The sequence below is a fragment of the Quercus suber genome, unplaced genomic scaffold (genome assembly GCF_002906115.3).
Source record: "Quercus suber isolate HL8 unplaced genomic scaffold, Cork oak 2.0 scaffold_210, whole genome shotgun sequence".
In the NCBI taxonomy this organism is placed as follows: domain Eukaryota; kingdom Viridiplantae; phylum Streptophyta; class Magnoliopsida; order Fagales; family Fagaceae; genus Quercus; species Quercus suber.
The window spans coordinates 1-26,380 of NW_027069668.1; the positions used below are offsets into that span (position 1 = coordinate 1).

At 33.7% G+C, this 26,380-nt stretch overlaps 2 protein-coding genes and 1 pseudogene across 4 annotated transcripts; all 3 read right to left on the bottom strand.

Moving 5' to 3' along the window:
- Positions 1-456: 456 nt before the first annotated feature.
- Positions 457-2,579, bottom strand: LOC136070104 (anthocyanidin 3-O-glucosyltransferase 5-like). Its single transcript, XM_065779494.1, has one exon. The coding sequence runs from the start codon at positions 2,231-2,233 to the stop codon at positions 788-790; it is 1,446 nt and encodes a 481-aa protein (XP_065635566.1). The 5' UTR covers positions 2,234-2,579; the 3' UTR covers positions 457-787.
- Positions 2,580-19,505: 16,926 nt separating this feature from the next.
- LOC112029933 (rab escort protein 1) lies at positions 19,506-24,118 on the bottom strand. Of its 3 annotated transcripts, none has more exons than XM_065779498.1 (9): positions 24,004-24,118; positions 23,604-23,726; positions 23,173-23,272; positions 22,194-22,232; positions 21,841-22,087; positions 21,662-21,737; positions 20,791-20,986; positions 20,219-20,299; positions 19,506-19,880 (listed from the first exon to the last, which is right to left on the bottom strand). In XM_065779498.1, the coding sequence occupies exons 2-9, from the start codon at positions 23,702-23,704 to the stop codon at positions 19,785-19,787; spliced, it is 936 nt and encodes a 311-aa protein (XP_065635570.1). In that variant the 5' UTR covers positions 23,705-23,726; positions 24,004-24,118; the 3' UTR covers positions 19,506-19,784. The 3 variants fall into 3 exon arrangements, with proteins under 3 accessions (XP_065635570.1, XP_065635571.1, XP_065635569.1); XM_065779499.1 differs by having other exon boundaries at positions 19,506-19,910; XM_065779497.1 differs by having other exon boundaries at positions 19,506-19,981.
- On the bottom strand, positions 24,093-24,797 carry LOC136061034 (rab escort protein 1-like; annotated as a pseudogene).
- Between the last annotated feature and the right edge of the window lie 1,583 nt (positions 24,798-26,380).

The window sequence follows — 26,380 nt, forward strand, 5'->3', positions numbered from 1 at the left end:
TAACCATACATGTGTGTTTTAACATTGGCCATTTTATTTGTTACAAACACATTGCTCCCGTGTGTGTGTCTATATATATATATATATATAACTTATTTGTTTATATCCAATTTTTTCAAATTTCAATTATTTTTTAAAATAAAATTATACTTTAACCAATTTCCAGTAAATAAACAAATAAAGTTTTAGCGAAAAGTCACATTCCAAACTTCCAATGCACTAATATCTTTTGTCAATTGACTAGCATATTTGTGATAATTAGAATATAGTGAGTTTCAGTTAGTTTAACTAATAAAGTTTCTGATAGTTGAATAAGAGATTTGAAATTCAATTCCTACTTACACCAAAAATTGATTAATATTTTAGTCTGATGATAAATAGATATCATAAAAAAGGGATGTCATAAGTTTCAACTATCTCAACCAATAAAAGTAGAATATAATTTAAATATTTTTGTACTATATTCAACTTATTTTTATATTAAAGAAATCAAACTTAAAGTGAATAAAATACAATTTTTTTACATCACACATGCTTTCACAACTTTCTAAGTGGTGCAAATTGATAAATGGAATTCAATTCAAATGACACCCATTGGCAAATCCGCAAATGAATCTTCCTAGGGCCAACAATCTAATACTTTGAGATCACTCAAAGGATTGTTTCTGATATGGTGTATGGAATGGGGAGATTGTACAGTACACGTTGGGAGAATCAGAATTATAAAGGTACTTAAAAACAAACACACACATGTTGGAAATCAAAGGTGAAGCCTAAATTATCCCACTTAGATTTTATCACACTTCCATTCTTTGACCACACGAGAAAGTGATTCATTAGATGATCCACCAAAGTTCAAACCTTTAACTGCACTGTGTTTTAGCTCTCTGGCTTTACACCTCATTGCCTTCCCTTCCTCACCCTCCATGATCATCCTCACCACTCTCTCTATTTCCACTCTTTCGACCACATCTTTTACCTTTCCCATCATTGGCTTAACAGCAACACCAACTTCTTCCATGAGCATTGTTGCATTCATTCTCTGCTCTGCATAAAGTGGCCAAGCTATCATCGGCACACCATGTGTGATGCTCTCTAGTGTAGAGTTCCACCCACAGTGAGACAAAAATGCACCGGTTGATTGGTGGCGGAGAACCGCCACTTGTGGTGCCCAAGACTGAACCACCCGCCCCACCCCTTTGGTTCTCTCTAAAAACCCTTCAGGCAAATATGCCTTTGGATCATTAACATCACCACCCACGTTGAAAAATGTACCTGAGGTATTCCCATCGGTTGGCTTACGTGCCACTAAGATAAATCGTTGTTGACTGAGTTCCAAACCCCATGCCAACTCTGTAAGCTGCGCAGTTGTTAAAGTCCCTCCACTACCAAGTGCAACGAAAAGAACCGAATCCATTGGTTGTTTATCTAGCCATGCTACACACTCTGCACCCGACTCAGTCAATGGCTCGTCCTCTTTGATAAGCGGCCCAACTGGGTGAACCGGTGGTGTGCTTATTTGCTTATAGAGAGGGTGCTCTCTTATTGCTCTAAGCGAAGCTGGTTCAAAATCCTCCCACGAGTTCAAGAAAATCCCTGTCACCATTGTCAAACGGCTGAAATGGTATAGGACCCAGTTGTACTCGTCAATCTTCCTATTCCGGACCTGGTCTAGCAAGTCCTCCGTTCGTATCGGAGTGCAACCCGGGACCTGAACCGGTTCAGGAAGGTCAACGAACTCGCACTCCACTTCACAGTCCAGTGTAGGAAGATACAAAGAGAAAGCAAGGAAAGCAGTTGAGGCAGTGAAGAAAGTGTAGGTAGGAATAGATAGCTCATTGCAGATGTCAAAAGCTTGGGTACTGAACAAATCAACGATAAGAGCTTGTGGCTTGCCAAGATCTATGAGGATTGACTTTAAGGGCTTGAGGCTCTCTTGTACATTGATACAAAGTCTAGTAACCACCAGAGTGTCCCCAGTGACTAGAGCTGAAATATCAGCAAGTGGGAGGTCAATAACTTTGAGGTTTGGAGGGAGAGTTGGTGAGTGGAGTAGTTGGTTTTGTGCTGCAGAAGCTTCGGTGGTGATGTTGAGGAAGCTTACATGGATACCATGGTGGACGACAAGGCGTTTAGCTAGCTCGAATAGCGGTATAATGTGGCCCATGCCTGGACTTGCGAGAACTGCAACGTGGGACTGGGGTTTCATGGTTTCAGATTCAGCTATCACCATTCACCATGTTACTTTGAATTTGTGCATTGCGAGATGTGGTTGGCTACTTGGCTATATGTATAATATTGTAGTAGCTAAGTGAGAGTTGGGTCTGGGTCAGGGACGCGATTTACAACGACATGTTTCTCTATGTATGCACAATATGGATTTGTCGTGCTATACAATATCTCTACATTTATAGGGCAAAAAAGTGCCCTTTCTTTCATAGGGTTATCGATATAAGAATAGAGTGCTTAGTGTTGTCCCACTACCATTGGTGGTTGTAAATTTTGTTTTTTTTTTGGTTTCTCCATTTCGCAATCTTGCTCTGCCTCGTGCAAAGATTCGTTAATAAAACTGTACACCACATGGTACGCAAGCTGTATTATTATCTATTAATATGATATGATATAGATTTGATTTTGCTTATTAGGCGGCAGAAAGAGTTCTTGTACAATCTCTTTGTTTTTTTTTTTTTTGGTTGATAAAACAGAGGATTTTATTTATTACCAAAGGAGCATTGTTATGAGTATTGTCTATTGGCCACTTGTGAGAAGTTTCTAGTCAAAATATCCACAAATATTTTACATAAATAAAAAATTTGGATATTTAATATATCCTTTGACTCTGTATTGGTGCTCCCATCCTCTCTTTACTAGTTCATTTGGTATGCTATTTACTTCACAAAAGACGTGACATTGAAGGACACATTCCTGGCCAAAAAGATGGCTTTGAAGTGACTTTCTATTTTAGCAACCCATTTTTCATTCACTGTGTTCTGATCTGTCTTTATACTAAAATTTGTTTGTGCCGTTCCTTACTTTTTTTCGGTAAAACCTGAACTTTCATTAGATTAGAGATTAACTATTCTGTTACAAAATACATTAGCTCTATCATGAGCTAGAATGTTGTCCACCACAGCCGGTGGATTCAAAAAAACAACAAAAGAAGTTAGCGACGTAGCTCCCATTTTTGCCAATGCATCAGCGCATTGGTTGGCCTCTCGATAGGCATGACACTTATGAATAAATATTTAAGTGTAATTTTATACTAATATTTGTTTATAAAAGTTACATACATACATACATACATATATATATATATATGTATATAATTTAAAATAATAATATTTATAATCCTATATAATCTCATAAATTTTCACAATTTCATACCTTTTGGGTGCATCAATATAAGACCTACTTAGAACATTCACATTAGTAGAGCTATAACTTTAGCTATCTGGCTCCACCAAAAATTATTTTATCTAATTTATATTATCACTTTACAAAACATCCAATATCAGTGGTTTTATTTTAACTTTTAACGCAATAAAATAACATATATATCACAATAAATATTATATCTACTATAATAAAAAATTCATATATTTTTTTTTTCTCTGTTCTTCACTATCTTCAAGCACTCACGGCAACACCACCACCACCACCACCAATACAAACACAAACACAAACACAAAGACACAAACCCGGCAACACCAAACCTAGCAACCCTAAATTAGCCAAAAACCACAAACCCCATGGCATGACCCACCCACCACACCCACAAACCCGATCACCCACCCCCACGACATGCCCCACAAAGTCGACCCACCACACCCATGGCATGACCACGAAGCTGATGACCCACAACACCCACACCCATACCCACACTGCAAAAGAAGAGACCCTCACACAGTAGAGAAAAATTTGAGAAGAAAGAGAGAGAAAAAATTGAGAAGAAAAAGAAAAAAAAAATTGAGAAGAAGAGAGAAGAGGAAAAATGAGACAGCAGAGGAAGATTGAGAGACACAGAGGGCACAGAATGAAGAAAAAAGAAAAGAAAAGAAAATATTAAAATATTTTGACTAGTGTGAACGCAACATGAGATTATATATATATATATACCTTTAAGCTACAGTGCACAACCATCTTTTGGCTGTGCATATCAACGCAACCTTAATTTTGTAGTTGGTGGTGCTAAAAATAGCAATATGGCTTTTTAAAACTACCAATAATAATGCTCTTATAGCATTCACAATGATGCTTAACAAGTTATTTTTAGCACCACAAACAACAAAATGCAAGCTCCATTGATGGTGCTAAAGCTAAAACTTTTAGCATCAAAACTACAATAAACTGCCAAAAATAACAGCTTACCATTGCTCCAAAGTTATAAAAAAAGGCGTAAATGCCATTTTAGTCCTTACATTTTGGAGTCATTTCTATTTTGGTTCTTACATTTTCATTTTACCACTTTTAGTCCCTAAACCAATTAAGGCGTGACATTTAAAGTGCCACGGCACAATAAAATAATAATTAAAAAATTTATTCTGGCATTAAAAAATGCCACGTCAGCATCTAAATTAATTTTAATTAAATGAAAAAATTAAAAACAAAAAATTACAGATCTAAGAACATAAGAACTTGTTCTTCTTAAATAAAAAAAATAAAACCAGCAACGACATCAAACCCAGAATCAAAGAGCAAACCCAACATTTTCCTTCATTTGAAATCCCAAAAAAAAAAAACATTTTGGTCATTGCTCATCCACTAGATTCAACTTACTAAAGCTCTCTCTCATCTAAAATGAAGCTCTCTTTCATCTAAAGCTCTCTCTGTCTCTTAGATCAAAATCTCTATCTCTATCTCTCTTTCGGCTTTCTCTTTGGATCTGGGTTTGGAGAAAGAGATGGCTTCTCCGCCTTTCTCACGCAAAGCAAAGCCGATACGATCGGCAAAAACCCCTCAGTCCTCGCCGTGTTCAAGGACCGTCGTCGCAAGCTTCACACCACTCGGTCTCCTTAATTTCTTGACCTCAGGAACCAGCACGGTCTTTGGTCCGATTCCGATTATGGCTCTGATGTTATTATCGGTCTTCTCAATACCGGAATTTGGCCAGAGCGGCGTAGCTTTTCCGACACCACTCGGTTTTCTCGGTCCGGTTCTATCTCGGTGGAAGGGAGCTTGTTGGTGGGTGCTGAGTTTGACTAGGTTCGTTGGTTGGGATTGCAGGGTTTGTTGTTGTTGTTGTTGGTCTGATCGGTGATCGTTTTAGGCATTTGGGGTTTGGGGTTTGCTGGAGATTTGGTTTTGGTGTTTGTTGGAAATTTCGCATTTTGAAATTTCTTTTTGTTTTTTAAGTTATTAAGTGGTGGTATTCGAAATTTCTTTGATTATGGTTTGGTTTGGGAGTGGATGAGTTGGGTGCTTTGTTGGGTTTCTATTCTTTGGATGGTTTGGTTTGGGTGTGGTTTTGTGTGGGTTTTCCTGTGTTTGCTCTTATTCATGCTCTTTGATTTGGTGATGTTCATGTTTTTTTTTCCCTGTAGGTTTGATGTTCATGTTCTTCGATGTTCATGCTCTTTGATTCTGGGTTTGATGTCGTTGTTGGGTTTATTTCTTGATTTAAGAGGAACATTGAAGAACAAGTTGTTATGTTTTTAGATCTGTAATTTTTTTGTTTTTAATTTTTTTTATTTAATTAAAATTAAATTAGATGCTGACGTGGCATTTTTTTAATGCCAAAATAGATTTTTTTCATTATTATTTTAATGTGCCGTTAGCCACATTAGCTTTTTTTGTTAGTTGGCTGACGGTAAGGACTTAAATGTCACGTGTAAATTGGTTTAGGAACTAAAAGTGGTAAAATGAAAATGTACAGACCAAAATAGAAATGACCCCAAAATGTAAGGAATAAAAAAGCATTTACGCCTAAAAAAAAAATCATTCTCTCTATTCTTTTCTTAAAAAATAATATTATTTCTCTCTTCTTTCTTTTTCATCTCTCTCTCTCTCTCTCTCTTTCTCGCTATGTGCTCTTTTCTTCTCCTCCTCTCTTCTTCTTCCCTGACTTAAACTATCTAAAAAAAAAAACAGCATAGAGAGAGAGCAGTGGCTGACAGCATGCCTGTTAGTAACCAAATATTTGTTACTAACAGTCTACTAAAGTACACTTATATTTTAAAAAAGTAAGGTTTTAAAAAACTATACATAAATGATAATCTAGCTTAAAAATTAGTTTCAAACACGCACAAACCTTTTAGCCAAAGAGAGAGCCTTATATCTGGCTTTCATTAGAAATTTATAAAGTACATAAATCGCTATAGCATCTTAAGAAACTCATTATATGACATTGTTTTGTTTTGAATTATAAAATGCATCAATTTGAGAGATAGTTTCTTTATTTCATTTTTGTCAGTTGTCAGCTTAAGAACACTACAAGAAAAAAGACATGTTACAACAAGTAATATTGCAATAACAAAAATAATTGGAGTAATATATATACTATTGCATTTATGGGTTGTTGCAATAAGTAACCACTTATTTCACATCAAAATATGTTGTTGTAATATTTGAAAAAGATTTGTTACATGTGTTTGATTGTAAACTCAACATGTTATGTATATATTTGTGTTTTTGGACATATTAATTTGATGGAGTACTTTGACTTTTGCATTTTTTAATTTGTATCTTTAATTTGTTATTGTAGTTCCTCAATATAATGTTTATATTGTCTTATAATGTGTATAAGACAATGGGAAAAATCGTTGCAATGACTACGAAATTGTTGTAATAACTACAAAGTCGTTGCAATAAGTTATTATTGCAATATAAAAAAAGTTGTTGCAAGTCGTTGTATTAAACTTCGAGGCAAATAGGTTTACGCAACACAAAGATTTTGTTGCAATAAATTCAACATATTGCAACAAACAGGTTGATGCAATAACTTCTTTATTATAATAAATAACTTTGTGGCAGTAGTTTATTACTTCAAAGGTTTTGTTGTAATATGTGAAAAATGTCATAACTTATTACAACAAAAAACCTTATTGCACTAGGTTGAGTTTTTTTATTATTATTGTTAATTTGTCTATTACCCCGTCTTGCAATATACATATTATAAGACAATATAAACGTTATATTGAGAAACTACAATAACAAATTAAAGATACAAATTAAAAAAATGCAAAGTCAAAGTATTCCATCAAATTAATATGTCCAAAAATACAAATATATACATAACATGTTCATTTTACCATCAAACACATGCAACAAATCTTTTTTCACATATTACAACAATATATTTTGATGTGAAATAAGTGGTTTCTTATTGCAACAACATATTTCAAAATAAAATAAGGTTTAGTTATTACAATAACACATTTAGATGTAACAAGGTAATTTTTGCAATAATCTTAATTGATGTAAAACGAGACTTGTGATTGTAAAAAAATGGATAAAACCTATGAATCAACACTTAGTGTTTGCAAAATTGGAAAAAATAATAGAATAAAAAAGAATGAATAAACCTAAGAATTAGCAGTTAGGGTTGTTTGGAATTAGTACCAAGTACCAAGTACCAACCATGGGAGAATGACAGGAACTCATTAATTAACATATAGACTTTTTTGGAATTAGTACGAATCATTGGAAGAAAATTTCCAATTCAAACACGAATCACAAACTTACCATTCACTCCCTAAAACACGCATACTATGGAATCATGATAACAGTACATGTCATAAAGGTATATTAATCTAGTGGAAGGAACTCATGAATTTGGAACTCCGATGGGCCACCCAAGTCCTTCAAAACAGTTCTTCTGTTGGCACACTTCCTAGTCAAACAAGCACATGAAGTTTGACAACTACCTCCAGAAGCTCAGCATGGGCATATCATCGTTTTGCAAGAAGAGTTTTTATTGTAAGAGCAGCAATTCGTATCTAACGGATTGGATGCTATGCTTGTTCTACAAATCCTTTTCTTAACAGGTTTTTCTTTTTCTTCTGACTCTAGCACCCAATCATCATCATCAAAATCATCCAAATATTCTGATTTAGATGTATCCATGTCTTCCAATTTAGAGGAGCTCCTGTAGCCCTAAAATCATGTATAGAATAATTCAACCAGTAAAATACCAAAAAAAAAAAAAAACAAACAGTTTTTGGCTAATGGGAAAAAAGAAAAGAAAAAAAGAATAGCAATAGAAACAATTAACCAATAATATATGACTGAAAATCATGTATAGCATAATTCAACAAAAAAAAAAAAAAAAACTATTTTTGGCTAATTGTCAAAAAGAAGAGAATGGTGCACCTATCTGGTTGCGCAAGTCATTCTTATGCCCTTCATTGTTTAGGTCCCCATCCATTGCCATTCTCATTTTCTTTGAGGCATTCTATTGCAAGTAAAATGGGGAAAAAAAATGATAAGAATAATAACAGACAACCATGTCCAAGAAAGTCAAAACGACAATTTAACAACGTATGATGTCACTTAATAAGTATAGCTTTATAGATCCAAATCCAATTTAACGAAATAGATGGCCCACCCAAATCCAGTAGATGTTATGTATATATGTAGATTGTATCACTATTTGTTTTTTCCCTTTCCCAAGATATATTACTTATGGCCAGATTAGAGGAACCATAAAAGGCATGGATTATACTGAGCCATGCACTTACCGTTGAATGTATAAGTTCTGCTTTTTCCATCTCCAACTTCACAACCTTTTCCTTCAAATCTCTTATTTCTAAGTCCTTTTCTCTATAGTCAATGCAACTTTTTGTAGACATAGAAGCTTTTTCTGTTTTTCGTTGCAAAACTTGGCATGTAATTAAAAAAAAAAAGTATGAAATAACAGTGAAAGCTCTACACGTAAGCACATTAAAGGTAACACACAATGATGATAAAAACGACAGCCAACTATACACAGGCAACTTTGTTACACAAATATCTACTTTTTTATTATATTTAATATCTTCAATTTATATTGTTTTGATTTTTTAAGCACTCAACGACAATGTGGTTACCAAAAGAGTTCTTGGAAAACAAATTAATAATGGAGAAAAATCTCTTTCTAGGAAAGAATATATATGTATAGTTATCAATCTATGTATACATATATAGATTGATATATGTATGTATAGTTACACTCTACCAAAATCATTATAATAACGACAAAGTCGTTGCAATAAGGTGTTATTACAATGTAAAAAAAGTTGTTGCGAGCCATTGTAATAAACTTTAAGGCAAATAGGTTTACGAAACACAAAGATCTCATTGCAACAAACAGGTTGATGCAATAACTTCTTTATTATAATAAATAACTTTGTGACAATAGTTTATTGCTTTAAATATTTTGTTGAAATATGTGAAAAATGTCATAACTTATTACAACAAACAACCTTATTGCAATAGGTTGAGTTTTTTTTTTTATTATTGTAAATTTGTCTATTACCTCGTCTTGCAATATACATATTATAAGACAATATAAACGTTATATTGAGGAACTACAATAAAATGTAAAAATCAAAGTATTTTATCAAATTAATATGTCCAAAAATACAAATATATACATAACATGTTGATTTTATGATCAAACACATGCAACAAGTCTTTTTTCACCTATTACAACAACATATTTCAAAAGAAAATAAGGTTTAATTATTACAATAACACATTTAGATTTAACAAAGTAATTCTTGCAACAATCTTAATTGATGTAAAACGAGACTTGTGATTGTAAAAAAATGGATAAAACCTATAAATCAACACTTAGTGTTTGCAAAATTGGAAAAAATAATTAGAATAGAAAAGAATGAATAAACCTAAGAATTAGCAACTAGAGTTGCTTGGAATTAGTATCAAGTACCAACCATAGGAGAATGATAGGAACCCATTAATTAACATATATACTTTCTTGGAATCAGTACGAATCACTAGAAGAAAATTTCCAACTCAAACATGAATCACAAACTTACCATTCACTTCCTAAAACACGCATACTATGGAATCATGGAATCATGGCAGTACATGTCATAAAGGTATATTAATCTGGTGGAAGGAACTCATGAATTTGGAACTCCGGTGAGCCTCCCAAGTCCTTCAAAACAGTTCTTCTGTTGGCACACTTCCTAGTCAAACAGGCACATACATAGATTGATAAATGTATGTATAGTTACATTCTACCAAAATCATTGTAATAACTACAAAGTTGTTGCAATAAGGTGTTATTGCAATGTAAAAAAAGTTGTTGTGAGCCGTTGTAATAAACTTTGAGGCAAATAGGTTTACGCAACACAAAGATCTCGTTACAATAAATTCAACATATTGCAACAAACAGGTTGATACAATAACTTCTTTATTATAATAAATAACTTTGTGGCAATAATTTATTACTTCAAAGGTTTTGTTGTAATATGTGAAAAATGTCATAACTTATTACAACAAACAACCCTATTACAATAGGTTGAGTTTTTTTTTTTTATTATTGTAAATTTGTCTATTACCCCGTCTTGCAATATACATATTATAAGACAATATAAACGTTATATTGAGGAACTACAATAACAAATTAAATATACAAATTAAAAAAAATGTAAAAGTCAAAGTATTCCATCAAATTAATATGTCCAAAAGTACAAATATATACATAACATGTTGATTTTATGATCAAACACATGCAACAAGTCTTTTTTCACCTATTACAACAATATATTTTGATGTGAAATAAGTGGTTTCTTATTACAACAACATATTTCAAAATAAAATAAGGTTTAGTTATTACAATAATACATTTAGATGTAACAAGGTAATTCTTGCAACAATCTTAATTGATGTAAAACGAGACTTGTGATTGTAAAAAAATGGATAAAACCCATGAATCAACACTTAGTGTTTGCAAAATTGGAAAAAATAATTAGAATAGAAAAGAAGAAATAAACCTAAGAATTAGCAATTAGGGTTGCTTGGAATTATTACCAGGTACCAACCATAGGAGAATGACAGGAACCCATTAATTAACATATAGACTTTCTTGGAATCAGTACAAATCACTAGAAGAAAATTTCCAACTCAAATTTCATTCATCCATGATCAATTATCTACAATAGTCAATCCAAAGGACTTTTAATAGGCTCTCCAAATTTCATCCAACATAAAAAGAAAATAAACTCAAAATGAGACTACATAAGATATGGAAACCAAAACCAAATCAAAACCTTTTAATAGCATCAATTAACATCAATCACAATCAATCAGGTCCAATAAAATCACCTAGCATTAATAGGTCCAATTTTGTATCCACGCCATAGTTAGTGTGTAATTCCCTCTATAATAGACCTGTTGTGTTTTAAACACCTACTAATTGCAAGTTAATAAGTATTCCCCATGATGGGGATGAGGTTCTAAGAGGGAATGGCTATCAAATCAATGAATTGAGGCTTTAGAGCAAGAAGATTTTCCAATAAAGAAAGTTCCCAAAAACTAAAGTTTTTAACATTCTAACAACCATTCAACAATATCTAGATAAATCCCCAAGATTAGATGTGGCATTAAGCTAACAAGCCACATGCCACAAACCATATTTTTATATAAATCTCAACTAGAAAGAGGTACTTTGCAAAAAATAAATTAATTGTAGAATTTATGTTGCATAATATTAGATAGAAGCATGGTTTTTTTTAAAAAAAGTTTATGTATGGTGGTAAAATGTAAGGTCACATGTTGCAATTCAAGAAACTTAATGCACTTCCTGCCATTCTTCTAAGTAGACATACCCTTAACCCAAGACTTCACCCTAAACCTAGCACTTGCAAAGAAGGTGCCAGTTGACATAGAGCTCATTCGCAACTGTTCAAATTATGAAATGTTCATTCAAAACTACAAAGCTAGAGATTTTCATTGGCAACACTTTTCAAAAATATATATCATTATGAAATTTTCACCTTGATTGGCTATTCATATTAGTACTCCTACTGGCAAGAAAGTGGGAACCGCGAGATAGATATTTTGCCATCTCTTCTTTTGTCCTAACTTCTGCCTCAGTGACTCCAACAAGTGTTATTTCTCCATCATCCGTTTCTCTAATTTATATGGAAACCCTTGCATGCAAATTTGGATCTAGCAAATCATACACTTCATCCATGAGTACCTGTCATTACATCATACCACATCAAGCAAATAAACTCAAGTAGTGAGGCGAAGGAAACAAAACGAAACAAGCTAACTAGAAGTATTTCTTTTACCTCAATAAATGAGACTCTAATAACAAATTCTCTTAAATCTTTCATCACTTCGACTCTCTAGAATATTTGTTCCATTACTTTAGGTATGACTCCTACATTACTTCCCTCCCTTAAACAGTTAGTCCCCATGGTGTATGTCTTCCCCGAACCCATCTTAAAAAACACAAATAGCGTAAACTCGGCAATGTATCAAAACATATTTTTGGCAATGTATCAAAACATATTTTCGAGTGTTCTAATTCTATAAGATAAAATAAATAGTTATACCTAGCCATATGCAAGAACAGTGGCATTATGACCACGGAATAGTGCATCCACAAGAGGAGAAATACAATCATCGTATAATGTAGAGCAAGGTGAGCCAGTACTACCACAAACATAATCGAAGATGAAGAACTCCGAACCAATTTGCACCTAATTTTGAACACCAAATTTCAAGCTCAATCATACATATATCATCAAATTCGATTAAAAGTAATTTAAAAAAAATCAAGTACCTGAGGCAGAGGTTCACCATGAACCACTGAAATGCAATCCGTACAGCCAAGCTCCGACGTAATCAGAGGCCTGATACTAACTACGACTCGGACACGTTGTGAACTCCTTGCTTCCGAATTCTCCATCTCCAAAACTAGAGAGATTGACAGGCTTTTGGGTTTTTTTTTTTTTTTTTTTTTTGGCCGCGGAAATCTTGCAATCTCATTAAGTTGTGATTTTTATTTTTTTTATTATTATAAATACTGAGGACCCATGATGGATCTGCTAGTGTGATTTGATTGGATTTCATATATGCAATTCACTTTTATGTTTTAATAGTAGAGCTTATGCAAACCAAACTGAATAGGACTCCAATGTTATGGTGATGCTGGAGGGTTGGCAACTTAACATGAAAGTGGAGAGGGTTAGCCATTTTCTTAAGCTTTGATCGAATACCCAAAAGCTTTGCCATTTTATTGCGAAAATAGAGCTGATGTTGACATGCAAAGTAGAGAGGGTAGACAGTTGACATCCATAATTTAGCAAGTTAGGGCCTATTTGAGGCAAAAATTTGCTTAATAGTACCTCTTTAGAAAAAATTTGGATGAATAGCATGTGACTGAAGTTAATTAGTTAAGTAAACTGTTTCCGAAATTCGAGTTTGCTAAACTCGAGTTCCAACCCAAAATCAAGTTTAGTAAACTCGAGTTCCAATTGGTTTAGTCGTTTGACATGGATTTAAAAAAAATATAATAATAATAAACATGGAACTCAAGTTTGCAAAACTTGAGTTCTAGGTTGTTAAAAAATTTACCCAAACGAAACTTGAGTTCCAATCGGGTAAATTCTTTTTAAATGGAACTTGAGTTCCAATTAATTACAACACCTGCCCCACCAACACTCTTAATTATATAACTCATTCAGTGTTATATATAACTCACAGACATCGCCCAAACTCTCTGTCTTCACATCCCGCAACTTGCATGGATCATTTTACAAAATTTAAATTAAAAGCTTCCTTCTTCAATTTGTAGTTAAATATCTAAACCTTAATTTTTTTTTTTTTTTTTTTGTGGTTAAACCTCATTAATATAAGCTTTCATTTGGTAGATATATATACATACTACTTTTATAGTGTTTATGGGTAATGTGTTATTTGTTATTTGTAATGTTTTGGTTTTTGTATTTATAATGGGTTGTTATTTGTTCTTTGCAATGTATAATGGGTTTTTCTTTGTGATGGTTTGTTATTTGTAATGTGTATGGGTAATATGTAGTTATTCTTTGCAGTGTGTTGTTATTTATAGTGTGTTGTTATTTGTAAGGTGTAACCAATTTTAATTTTTAAAAGTTAGTGACCATATAAAAATTCAAATGTTTATATTTGCTTGGAGACAATATTTTATATTTGCTTGGTTAATAAATTTTTTTGCTTGGAGATAATAAATGTTATATTTTATATTTTCTTGGAGATAATAAAAATTAAATTGTTTATAAGTGCTTGGTGGACCATACAATGTTATCTTTAATGTTTATATTTGCTTGGAGACAATATTTTATAGTTCATATCAGAAAAAAGTGTTATACTTGTCACTAACTTTTTTAGTAAACTCATTTGACTTTGAATAGGCTTGTAATGAGTTCAATTGATTTATATCTATATTATGGTGGGGAGCCCCATAGTGATGTGATTCATGGAGTGACGTATGAAGGGTTTGGTAAAAGGTTAAAGATTATTTAGCTAAAAAAATGGCAGGAAATCAATTTGAAGAAGTTGAAAAAGAAAATTATGAAAGAGCTGGATTTGGATCGTCGATTCCATGACATAAGAATTATATATCGCACTCCGCATGCAATTTTTAGTGATCGTATTGTCTTCATGCTTAAAAGGTGAGAAGCATGTTAAGATTATGTTTGACAGGATAAACTCTATGCCCCAATTAAATGTTGCTGAATTGTATATACGTGTGGAGCCTTGTACAGAAGTCGACGGTGAAGATGTACAACAAACAACTTTGGAGGGTGGTGGATGGGAAGAATTACAATAATTAAATGCTAATGGTCATCCAGCTCTTAATCCATGCACCACAATTGGGGATTATAAACTACCACGTCATGAGACACCAACTCCAATGGAGGTTTGTGGATCTAATTATCAACAGGATTGTATTCAATCTCTTAGGGGAGGGGGGGAAGACAAAGACGATGTTGAACATGGTAAAGATGAGTCTGAAGAGATGATTGGGAGAGATGACTTCTATGATACCACACCAGATATGGACGATGATGTGACATCAACTCCTCTATCCTATCTACGTGACAAACGTACTAGGAACGATCATTCCATTTCTGAATATGGATTGCATGTTCCACCCTCCAATTTTTTTTCTACCTTGCCCCTCGCATCTATTTTATGCAATTTGCAATCGGTATTAACATGTTCGGGTTGTTCCTACTTTAGCCCAAATTTTCGGAGGACATGAATAGGTAGGTGGAATTCTACAAGCCAAAAACATATAAGTGGAATTTTTGACCTCCACATATTACTTCCATCGATGTGAAAACTAGAAGGAAGGCAGCTCAATTCATACGCATATGGCTCCCACTTAACCTACAGTAGCCACTAATAAAAGCAACCATGTTAAACAATTTTCCCATAATTTGCATAACAAGTAGTACAATTGTGGCAATGAAATACTTTTTTATGATTATGATTATGATGGGTGTAATTTTAAGGACATAATTGTTATAAAAGTTGTATAAAAATAAGTATTATACCTAGTCAGGCCGTGTTGTGGCAAACCACTCTTTTATACAAGAATTTTTTTTAAAGGTCTAGATATTATACTATTATTTATTTAATTGATATATCATTTTTTTTAATTATTTATACTAATATTAATTTTGTTACCTCAAACGTGAGGCAACTGTGATTCTTATCGAATTATCTTAGGTCACTCTCCATCATCTTTCAATAAAGCCTTAATAAGTGAAAATAATGGGGTGTTTGGTAATGTTATTCTAGTAACGTTGTTTTTATTTTAAAAAAAATATGTGTGCGTGAAAAAGTCAGTAGAAATATGTGTAATATTGTTTAAATACTGAAAACTGTTGTTTAAAATACTTTACCAAACACCTCCTAAGTTGTCGGAAACATCCTGATTAGGAAAGGGAAAGGGGTTGGCAGTGGAAGTTTGAGGAAGGTTGAGATTTGACTTTAATATNTTTTTTTTTTTTTTTTTTGTGGTTAAACCTCATTAATATAAGCTTTCATTTGGTAGATATATATACATACTACTTTTATAGTGTTTATGGGTAATGTGTTATTTGTTATTTGTAATGTTTTGGTTTTTGTATTTATAATGGGTTGTTATTTGTTCTTTGCAATGTATAATGGGTTTTTCTTTGTGATGGTTTGTTATTTGTAATGTGTATGGGTAATATGTAGTTATTCTTTGCAGTGTGTTGTTATTTATAGTGTGTTGTTATTTGTAAGGTGTAACCAATTTTAATTTTTAAAAGTTAGTGACCATATAAAAATTCAAATGTTTATATTTGCTTGGAGACAATATTTTATATTTGCTTGGTTAATAAATTTTTTTGCTTGGAGATAATAAATGTTATATTTTATATTTTCTTGGAGATAATAAAAATTAAATTGTTTATAAGTGCTTGGTGGACCATACAATGTTATCTTTAATGTTTATATTTGCTTGGAGACAATATTTTATAGTTCATATCAGAAAAAAGTGTTATACTTGTCACTAACTTTTTTAGTAAACTCATTTGACTTTGAATAGGCTTGTAATGAGTTCAATTGATTTATATCTATATTATGGTGGGGAGCCCCATAGTGATGTGATTCATGGAGTGACGTATGAAGGGTTTGGTAAAAGGTTAAAGATTATTTAGCTAAAAAAATGGCAGGAAATCAATTTGAAGAAGTTGAAAAAGAAAATTATGAAAGAGCTGGATTTGGATCGTCGATTCCATGACATAAGAATTATATATCGCACTCCGCATGCAATTTTTAGTGATCGTATTGTCTTCATGCTTAAAAGGTGAGAAGCATGTTAAGATTATGTTTGACAGGATAAACTCTATGCCCCAATTAAATGTTGCTGAATTGTATATACGTGTGGAGCCTTGTACAGAAGTCGACGGTGAAGATGTACAACAAACAACTTTGGAGGGTGGTGGATGGGAAGAATTACAATAATTAAATGCTAAATGTCATCCAGCTCTTAATCCATGCACCACAATTGGGATTATAAACTACCACGTCATGAGACACCAACTCCAATGGAGGTTTGTGGATCTAATTATCAACAGGATTGTATTCAATCTCTTAGGGGAGGGGGGGAAGACAAAGACGATGTTGAACATGGTAAAGATGAGTCTGAAGAGATGATTGGGAGAGATGACTTCTATGATACCACACCAGATATGGACGATGATGTGACATCAACTCCTCTATCCTATCTACGTGACAAACGTACTAGGAACGATCATTCCATTTCTGAATATGGATTGCATGTTCCACCCTCCAATTTTTTTTCTACCTTGCCCCTCGCATCTATTTTATGCAATTTGCAATCGGTATTAACATGTTCGGGTTGTTCCTACTTTAGCCCAAATTTTCGGAGGACATGAATAGGTAGGTGGAATTCTACAAGCCAAAAACATATAAGTGGAATTTTTGACCTCCACATATTACTTCCATCGATGTGAAAACTAGAAGGAAGGCAGCTCAATTCATACGCATATGGCTCCCACTTAACCTACAGTAGCCACTAATAAAAGCAACCATGTTAAACAATTTTCCCATAATTTGCATAACAAGTAGTACAATTGTGGCAATGAAATACTTTTTTATGATTATGATTATGATGGGTGTAATTTTAAGGACATAATTGTTATAAAAGTTGTATAAAAATAAGTATTATACCTAGTCAGGCCGTGTTGTGGCAAACCACTCTTTTATACAAGAATTTTTTTAAAGGTCTAGATATTATACTGTTATTTATTTAATTGATATATCATTTTTTTAATTATTTATACTAATATTAATTTTGTTACCTCAAACGTGAGGCAACTGTGATTCTTATCGAATTATCTTAGGTCACTCTCCATCATCTTTCAATAAAGCCTTAATAAGTGAAAATAATGGGGTGTTTGGTAATGTTATTCTAGTAACGTTGTTTTTATTTTAAAAAAAATATGTGTGCGTGAAAAAGTCAGTAGAAATATGTGTAATATTGTTTAAATACTGAAAACTGTTGTTTAAAATACTTTACCAAACACCTCCTAAGTTGTCGGAAACATCCTGATTAGGAAAGGGAAAGGGGTTGGCAGTGGAAGTTTGAGGAAGGTTGAGATTTGACTTTAATATTCAACGTTTTTGATGGCTCCTCTCCAGAGAATATGGGAAAATTTCTCAATTTTTTAAATTTTTTTTATTTTTATTTTTTTGTAATTCATCCATCATCGTGTGGGGGACACTACAATGTTTCTCTTTGTTCATTCTGATTGGTTGTATTTCCGCGGTTATGGTTTATTTATGCATAGTGGAGGTTTATTAATCTTAAGGAAAGACTCATTATCCTTCTCAAAAAAAAAAAAGGAAAGACTCATTAAAGGAGAATTTATATTGACTGAAATGGTGATAATCATCATTATATTAACTTTTGTTACCCATTTAATTTTGGCATAACCTTAGGTGATTGAAATTTATGAGAAATGTACATTTTACAACATTTTTATAACAAATTTTAAATGACAGGTTATTGTTTGTTGTAACAGGTGAGTAAACAAATAATTTAAAGTTGTGAATTTAAATTAGAATCAATAACAACTTATCACCTATAATTTGTTGTGAAAGTATTGTAAAAATGTTGTAGACATAACACTTCTTGAAATTTATATTAAGGTAAAAGAAAAAAAGAAAATTTATATGAGAAGTGTTTGGTACGTTTTTTTTTTTCTTTTTTTCTTTTTCTCATTTTACCAAGGTAATAGATTAATAAATTCTTTAAAAAAAAAGTGATAGATTAATAATATGTGTCTTATAATTACAAATTTTCACCTATAAGGGCACATTTGGTAGATTGTAATGGTAATTATATAATAATAGGAATAAGTATTATAAGAAATAAAAAATGACATAATGTAATACTTATTATTTATTTGTTTTTATTTCTCAAAAAAAAAAAAATTCAAGTGCTAAAAATGGGTGAGCGGTAATTTATAGTAATAAAAAATATTTTGCTACAGTATTTTTAGTAATAAGTTTTTAATTTTTAGTAAAATAAACGGTATCTAAACATACACGATATATTTTAGCTTCATCAAAACACAAAAAATCTCTACATTAATACATGTAAAGCCAAAAATTTTTAAACAACATTACACACATTTTCACACACATTTTCACCAACACGTATATCAAAAACACCCAAACAACATTAGTCAAACTCTTTTACCAAATGAGCCATAGTTTCAAGCTTCCGTACGAAGCTCTTTTTGGCCTCAGCTTCACTAAAAGTTTAAAATAATTTTTTAATTCCTTCCCATATTAAAATAATACTTTCTTTCTATTTTTGTATTCTTTTTCTTTTCGCTTTCTGCTCGTTGCTCTCCTTTTCCTTCTCTCGCTCTCTCCTCAAATCAGCTCTTAAGTCTTTGGAGCTCAAACTCACTCTCAAACTAATAGCAACAGTAACATTAACATCATTGAATTTCTCTTTCTCTGTTTCGTTTCGGGGGGGGGGGTGGGAAGAGATTGCAAGATAGATGAAATATTTTTACCAAACGTGTAAGAACCATGACATCCTACTAGAATTTGTATGTGCAACAGTGCCACAGACATCCTACTAGAATTTGTATGTACAACAGTGCCACGGCGGCCACTGTTGCACGGTTAAGGTAGAGTTGAATAATGGTACAACAACTTCTGAAAATGAAAGGGCAGTATCTGCCTTTTTTAATATAATGCTACAAAAATTTGTGAAAACATACGAGGCAGTAGATTGCTAAGATGGATAACACCATCTAGTCCAGTAAAGCACGTTAACTCTCTACACTAAACTCATTATCATCCTCAGGATTCTCAGGTGAGACTGTTTCTGGAAAGAGTTCTTCATCAGGATACATCTTCTGAAATAGCTACCGAAGTACCAGAACCACCACCAAATTCTAGTCGGTAAGTCAACACGTGAAAATAAGCATAACCAATACCTCAATAGATTAGACCTATGACTTGACAACTGACAGAGAAAAATAGAGATCGATCATTAAAAAATAATCTATGAAAGAAATAGTGATCTGGTTATTCAATCATTCTGTTTCATATTTCCTCCCGAACAATTGTTGCATGGGAGATGACCCAAAACCGAGTAGTTTATGCCATGAAGTAAGATGTAGTGATGTGGAGAAGTACCACAATTCATACACAGTGAAACGAAACATTGAACTTTATGAAGGTCCAACAAAAATTGAAATACCTTCAAAGCTGCATCCAAAATATTATTGTAATTGAAATTTCCATCTGGCATCGCAGTGGAGTTGATAGATTCAAATTGATCCTGGAATCAACATAAACTTCTTATCAGATACTAACACGTGTCACCATAATGCTACACACAAAAAAATCACATCCACTTGCTGGGTATCACAAAGAATCTCCACATATAAGAACTCTGAAGGGTACTCAGACCAACAAGGGTTATATCTTATCCAATAGGTTACCTATCCACATGTTTAATTTTATGTTATATTGGGAAAATTACACAAGCACTGATTCTTGCACCCTCAATCTCACACTCCATCTCATACTTGTGAGGGGAATAAGTGCCATTCAAGCTAGGGCTCATTGGCTATCCTATTCCTATCCACATGTTTATGCCGTGTCCTCCCAAAGGGTAATCAAAAAGAGAGTTTCAAACTAATTTGGGGTTTGGGATTTTTTTTGGGTTGTGGAGGGGGGCAAAAGAAGAGCACTTTCAGTGTACAACTATAACATCATAATAGTACAAAATAGAGTCTCAAAATGGAAAAGTCCTGATGAGAAGATCACCATGGTAAGCTCCTGAATATACAATGCTTTCCAGAGTACAGCGGGCTTTACTTCTGCTGATTTTTCACTGTGAACAGTTGTACTACTTTCAGAATGTGAGGACTTGGGTAGTGTGAGAAGAGAATCCATGGCAGCATTCAGTGACTTTATCCCTTGGTTGGCATCATGACACAAAGTACAAAAGTATAATACAAACCTGAAAGAGAGAAGGGAATAATGCCAAACGCATTTCAGGAAGGTAATGGGGACTAAGGGAATCCACATAAAATGCTAGTCACATGACATGGTAAAAAAGGAGTCAGTAACCACCATCAATAATATAGCCACTTTATAGCACACAGGTCTCTACAATTAGCACCAAGAATCTAACATCACACCAAATACCAACCTTTTTAAAATTAAAACAATGTAAAAATTGACATTCTTTCTACCTACATATCAATTTCACACAACCATCAACATCTTGAAAAAGAAGAACATGTTGTTCTTTTCTTTTCTTTTGGGAAAAAAAAGACACCCCCCCCCCCCCAGGGGCAGGAAGCAGGATGTTGGCTGTGTAGATATTTCTAACTTTATTCAGCCCCTCATAGAATCAATTCATGTGTAGATATTTCTCCCATTGTAATTTTTTAGGCTGCTTCGTGCTTATTTTCATAAAGTAGTCTCATTTCAATATTATTATTTTTACCTATCCAAAAATAAAATAAACCTTCATTCAATGCTCACTTGCAAAATCAGGATCCCATCAAAAATTAATTTAACTAGCAAACTGATTGTCTATCTTACATATGTGCAACAGAATCAAATTCTTTTAAGCAACAAATGACAACATTAAGAACTAGTAGTTATCTTCAAAAACTCATAAACTTACATGCCTGATGGACAAACAGCTAAATCGCTACCTATGTGGAGAGCTTGGATTGATGTAACCTGTTCAGGGTACAAAGCTAGAGGGAGGGGGGAAAAAGTCAGTCTCTCTTTCCCTCTTGATTTCTTATGCCCTCATTCATTCAACAAAAAACAGTAATAGCACTAGAAACTTGATCTTACATCTTGGAGGATATACCACCAGAAAATTTGATGTATCTGGCCTTAAGGAACTCCTTGTAATGCATATTCCACGAGCAACTTTCCATTTTTCATCTTCCAGACCTAAAATTTGACGATTTTCTCTTGGAGAATCTGTTGGAGATGAAATTAATGGCAACGGAACTACAGAGAATGGATCCAGGATTAACTGGTGGCTGAATAAGTCTTGACCCGAAGATAATCTAACTCCTTTATAATGCCCAGTACACTTAAAATTTCCAGGGAGAATATGAATTTAAAAAAGATAGACATACTAAGGTCAAATAATTTTTTTCTAATGGACACATAAAAAGGAAAAAAAAAAAATTATGCACCTTGTCCATAAGTAGGGCAATCATTGGCATTCGCAGAACCTTCATATTAGAAGTTCATATGCAGATGAGTATCACAGCATGATAAAGTAAAAACAGAAATGCGTGTGTTTGTGTGGGAAACATAAGCAACCCTCTAGATGTTGGACTAAAATTCAATATTAACAAGAACAAAAAGGTGCAAGTCCAATAATCAGAAAGTAATCCAAAACGCTTGGAGCCAATAGCTTTTGTATTGTGGAAGAAGTAGGTTTTTCAAATTTGACTAAGAGGATAAGTTACAATTTGTGTTTTACTCCTCAAAGTATTCCAAAATGCTAGGCACCAGTTTTGGTATAGAGCATATTTTTTGTGCCTGTAATTCCAGATATAGTATTCCAATTTTTTGATAAATTTATTTAAAGGTAATTTTGAAAACTTATACTTTTCTAACCAAGAGACAAGGCAATAAATAGTGTTCCCTTGAGAAGTTGGGTTTTTGAAACAGGACCAACAATTTGGGATGGAGGGAGTATTACTTATCCAAAAAATTATATATCAAATAAAAATATTTTTCAAAGTTTAACAAATACAAAACCAAAGTTTGCCTTTCTAACTATCCTCAGGTTTCATCCCTTCCTATGATATCTACTTCCAGGTTTTTCAACTACTTGCCTCACAACTTCAATTCAGAGCAAAGCAAACAGTTGACAACTCATTTCCAAAGGCAGCAAGCAAGATCAAGTTCTTTCTTATAAAACGCATAATACAAACACTTCAAACTAAATAAATAAATAAAAACATTAAAATAAAAAGTACACTTGAAATAAGGTTAGACAAATATGAACATGCATGTGCCTATTTACAAGACAATGTTCTCATAATCAAAGTTCACAAGTCATTAACAAGTGTTCAGCACTCAGCAGGATGTAAAAATGGAAAGGAAGTAACAAATGATGTTGCTCCAAGAAGCTAAATCATGTATTTCTTGACTAGAACTTACATGAATGCAACCTTTGACAGCAGCACGGCGGCAAAAAGCTTGCGGTAGTTCCCCATGACCATAAATTGGATAAAGAAAAGCCCCAAGTGCATTTGGAAACCTGAGGGACAAGAACTGTAAAAGCACATACTTGTGGCACCTTGCTTCTCAAAATAAAAACCAACTGAACATTCTTGGTTCAAGGATGCAAGAAAGAAAACACAATGTTCTAGTAACACATGCAAGACGAAAAAATCCCCAAAACCATCCATTATCCAGACAAACATTACATTCTCCCTATGGACCTAGCCATAATCCAGACAAGAAACAGAGTTACCAGTCGTGGTATCAATATTACACCCATAGCAGGAAGCACCAAGAAAAATGCACCACATAAATAAAACAAACACTTAAAAACAGATTAAGTACGAAACAGAGAATATAAAAATTACCTGCCAACCGATGAGTTGTAGAGAGCCAAACGATCTATACCATCTTTTGTCTTAAGTACATTTTCACATAGCTCCACATTGTCCTGATCATAATCGGCCATGGCTATAGCATACAGAATAATCCTGAAAGGAAGCAAAGATACACATTCTCAGTACTGAACCACAAACTATTACTATTACGCAAAGCAACGGAAATATATAAATAAATAAATAAGGTGGGGGGTTTTAAGAAAACAACTATTAATGTGATCGATCACCCTAAAAGACATCAAGTCCAAACACCACATTGCACCATTTTAGAAGCTATCACCTACCCAGACTTCAATCACATAGATTGGAAACAAACTACCATATCAGATAAAAACACATTTTGAGTTTCATGATGTGTAAGTTTTTTTACCAGCAACAGTAGAGCTCAACTGGCACCTTGTGGTGTTTCCGTTGAAATCTCCTAATAAGTTAACCGAATATAAAATTTCATTGAATTTTTCAAATGATAGTGTACGATTTAATCTTTAGAGGCAACCGCAATTTCGTCAAGATCTCGACGAATGGGCTCTCCAAATCTTGCTCCGAAATCCTCTCATTCTCATTCTCACCACCACCCAAGTGTTGCTGAACAAGCTTGAAGAACCTCATCAACTGGTTCTTCTCCGTCAACCCCAAGCTCTTATCCTTGAATATCGCGGCCCGAGAGTCCGGCACGTTCGTTAATCTCCCACTCGCATCGCACACGAAGCTCGAATCGATGCTCTTGAAGTCAATGTACTAGTTCGCCCCAGATTTTAGGATCAGATCGATGGACTTATCGGCGCAGAACAAAACCCTAGGTCCACACAAGTCGATGTTGAATTTTCTGGAATGTTCATCGTCGAGGATCTCAGGGACAAAAGAGGAAGTTGCGACGTGGGAGTAGAGGGGGCGAGGGGCGAGAGGTACGGGGGTGAAATCGTGGCCGTTGGATGAGGTGGAGGGAGGAGGGGCAGGATGGGAATTGAGGAAATTTGAGAGGTCGTGGAGAAAGAGAGACGCGTAGTGCGACCCGTAGGAAGAGTTCGGGTCAAGGTGGAGGACGGTTTTTCCATTTGCGGAGGCTGTGGCGGCGATTACGGATTTCGGTAGACCTGTGCCGACGACGATCAGGTCGAATTTGATTGGTTCGATGGGAGGGTATGATGAAGCGTCTTCGCCCATGGTGGCGCGTGTAGTTGACTCGCTCGCTCGGTTGGGTTGGAAAATGCGGAGAAAGAGGGAGGGAAAACTTCAAATTATGGAGTAAACAACTTTTGAGTTTTCACTAAAAAAGTCAATGGGCCCACAATTACAAAAAATAGCCCATTGGGTTAGAGAGTGGGCTAACCCATTTAGATCCCTGGGAACGAAAGAGAAGGAAAAGATAGCTTTAGTGTTGATGAAGTTGTGTACAATGCGATAAAGAAGGCCTTATACCAACAAAACATTCGGCTTACTGACCCTTTTGTTAGGCCTAACTTTCTGTCCCAAGAGAGAACAAGCAAAAGGCCCAAAATAGGTTAAGTCTTGTGGTACTATGATACTATCATCATGGTTTAATTTGGTTTACAATTTCCTCCCTCACTAATTTTAAGAAACCCCCTACTTAAAAAACTCTCCTAAAGTCATCTCATATCAAGTTGTTTCACATGATAAAAGTTTACTCTCATGTAATTTGATTGAGAACAACCTTCTAATCTTGAACACATCATATTTTCTTTATATAATATACTAGATTTAGTTCCATAAACAAACACAATCATTATAGATGTTTATTAATAATTATCATAATTATCAAATTTCATATTTAGATTTTTTTTTTTAAAATAGAGAAAATCATGTTTTGTTACTTAAAAAAAGAAGAAGAAGAAGAAGAAGAAGGATGTTTTGTTACTTTTGTATACATTGTTGTGCGAGCCTGGCCCAAATGACTCTAGGTCCTTTGAGGTTGGGCTCCCAATTAATTTGTTTTGAATGGGCAATGAGTTTCCTACTATGGTTAAATCTCTTTGAGGCCAACCCAATGTGGACACAACGGGAGAGTCACCACCTAGATTTTGCAATGGTTTAGGAACCATATATATAACATCCTCTCGAGGAATGACCTTTTTTTTATCTTACTACTAGAAATATGGGTTCGGAGTTTAGATACGGCTTTGGGAAGGTGCAAGACACTTAAAACCGCTTAACCCTAGGGTTGGCTTCCTCTCATTGTGTTGTATGTCTTAACCCTATTAAATGCACACTCAATATTGCATTCTAACTCACACACACACTAGCATACATCTAAGTATACAACATGACATTAATCATCCCAAAAAGACATAATCATTCATCTATCATGGTATAATATAAACCCTAGCATGTTACTATCATACATGTCATCCACCTAACATTCATCTAATACCATGTCATCATATCATATCCAAGGCATAAACAGTAAATCAAGACAAAAACACAAGCATGGGAAGATCTAAATAATATGTGATTAAGAATAATTCATCCAAACTAACATGTTTAAGTCTATCATTAAACAAGATCATATTTAAAGATGCATGTTTGTGTGAATGCATGGCTTATCTCACTTACCTTGCAGCAACTCAGCACCTATGGCATCAATGGATGAACATATGAAATGCATGTTCATGACATTAAAGCGAGAAAATGAAAAACAAGTCCTAAGTTAAACATGTGAAAGGAAAATAAACAACAAACATGTGAAACATAGAGTCAAAATCACAAATATATATATATATATATATATA

What these genes read in the sequence shown, in the direction of transcription:
- LOC136070104 (XM_065779494.1), bottom strand. Translation starts at nt 2,233, where the DNA reads ATGGTGATAGCTGAATCTGAAACCATGAAACCCCAGTCCCACGTTGCA.
- LOC112029933 (XM_065779497.1), bottom strand. Translation starts at nt 23,704, where the DNA reads ATGGCCGATTATGATCAGGACAATGTGGAGCTATGTGAAAATGTACTT. An exon ending in GGTGGTATATCCTCCAAGAT is followed by an intron (nt 21,738 to 21,840) that starts GTAAGATCAAGT and finishes CCCTCCCTCTAG; the next exon opens with CTTTGTACCCTGAACAGGTT. An exon ending in GCTGTTTGTCCATCAGGCAT is followed by an intron (nt 20,987 to 21,661) that starts GTAAGTTTATGA and finishes TCTCTCTTTCAG; the next exon opens with GTTTGTATTATACTTTTGTA.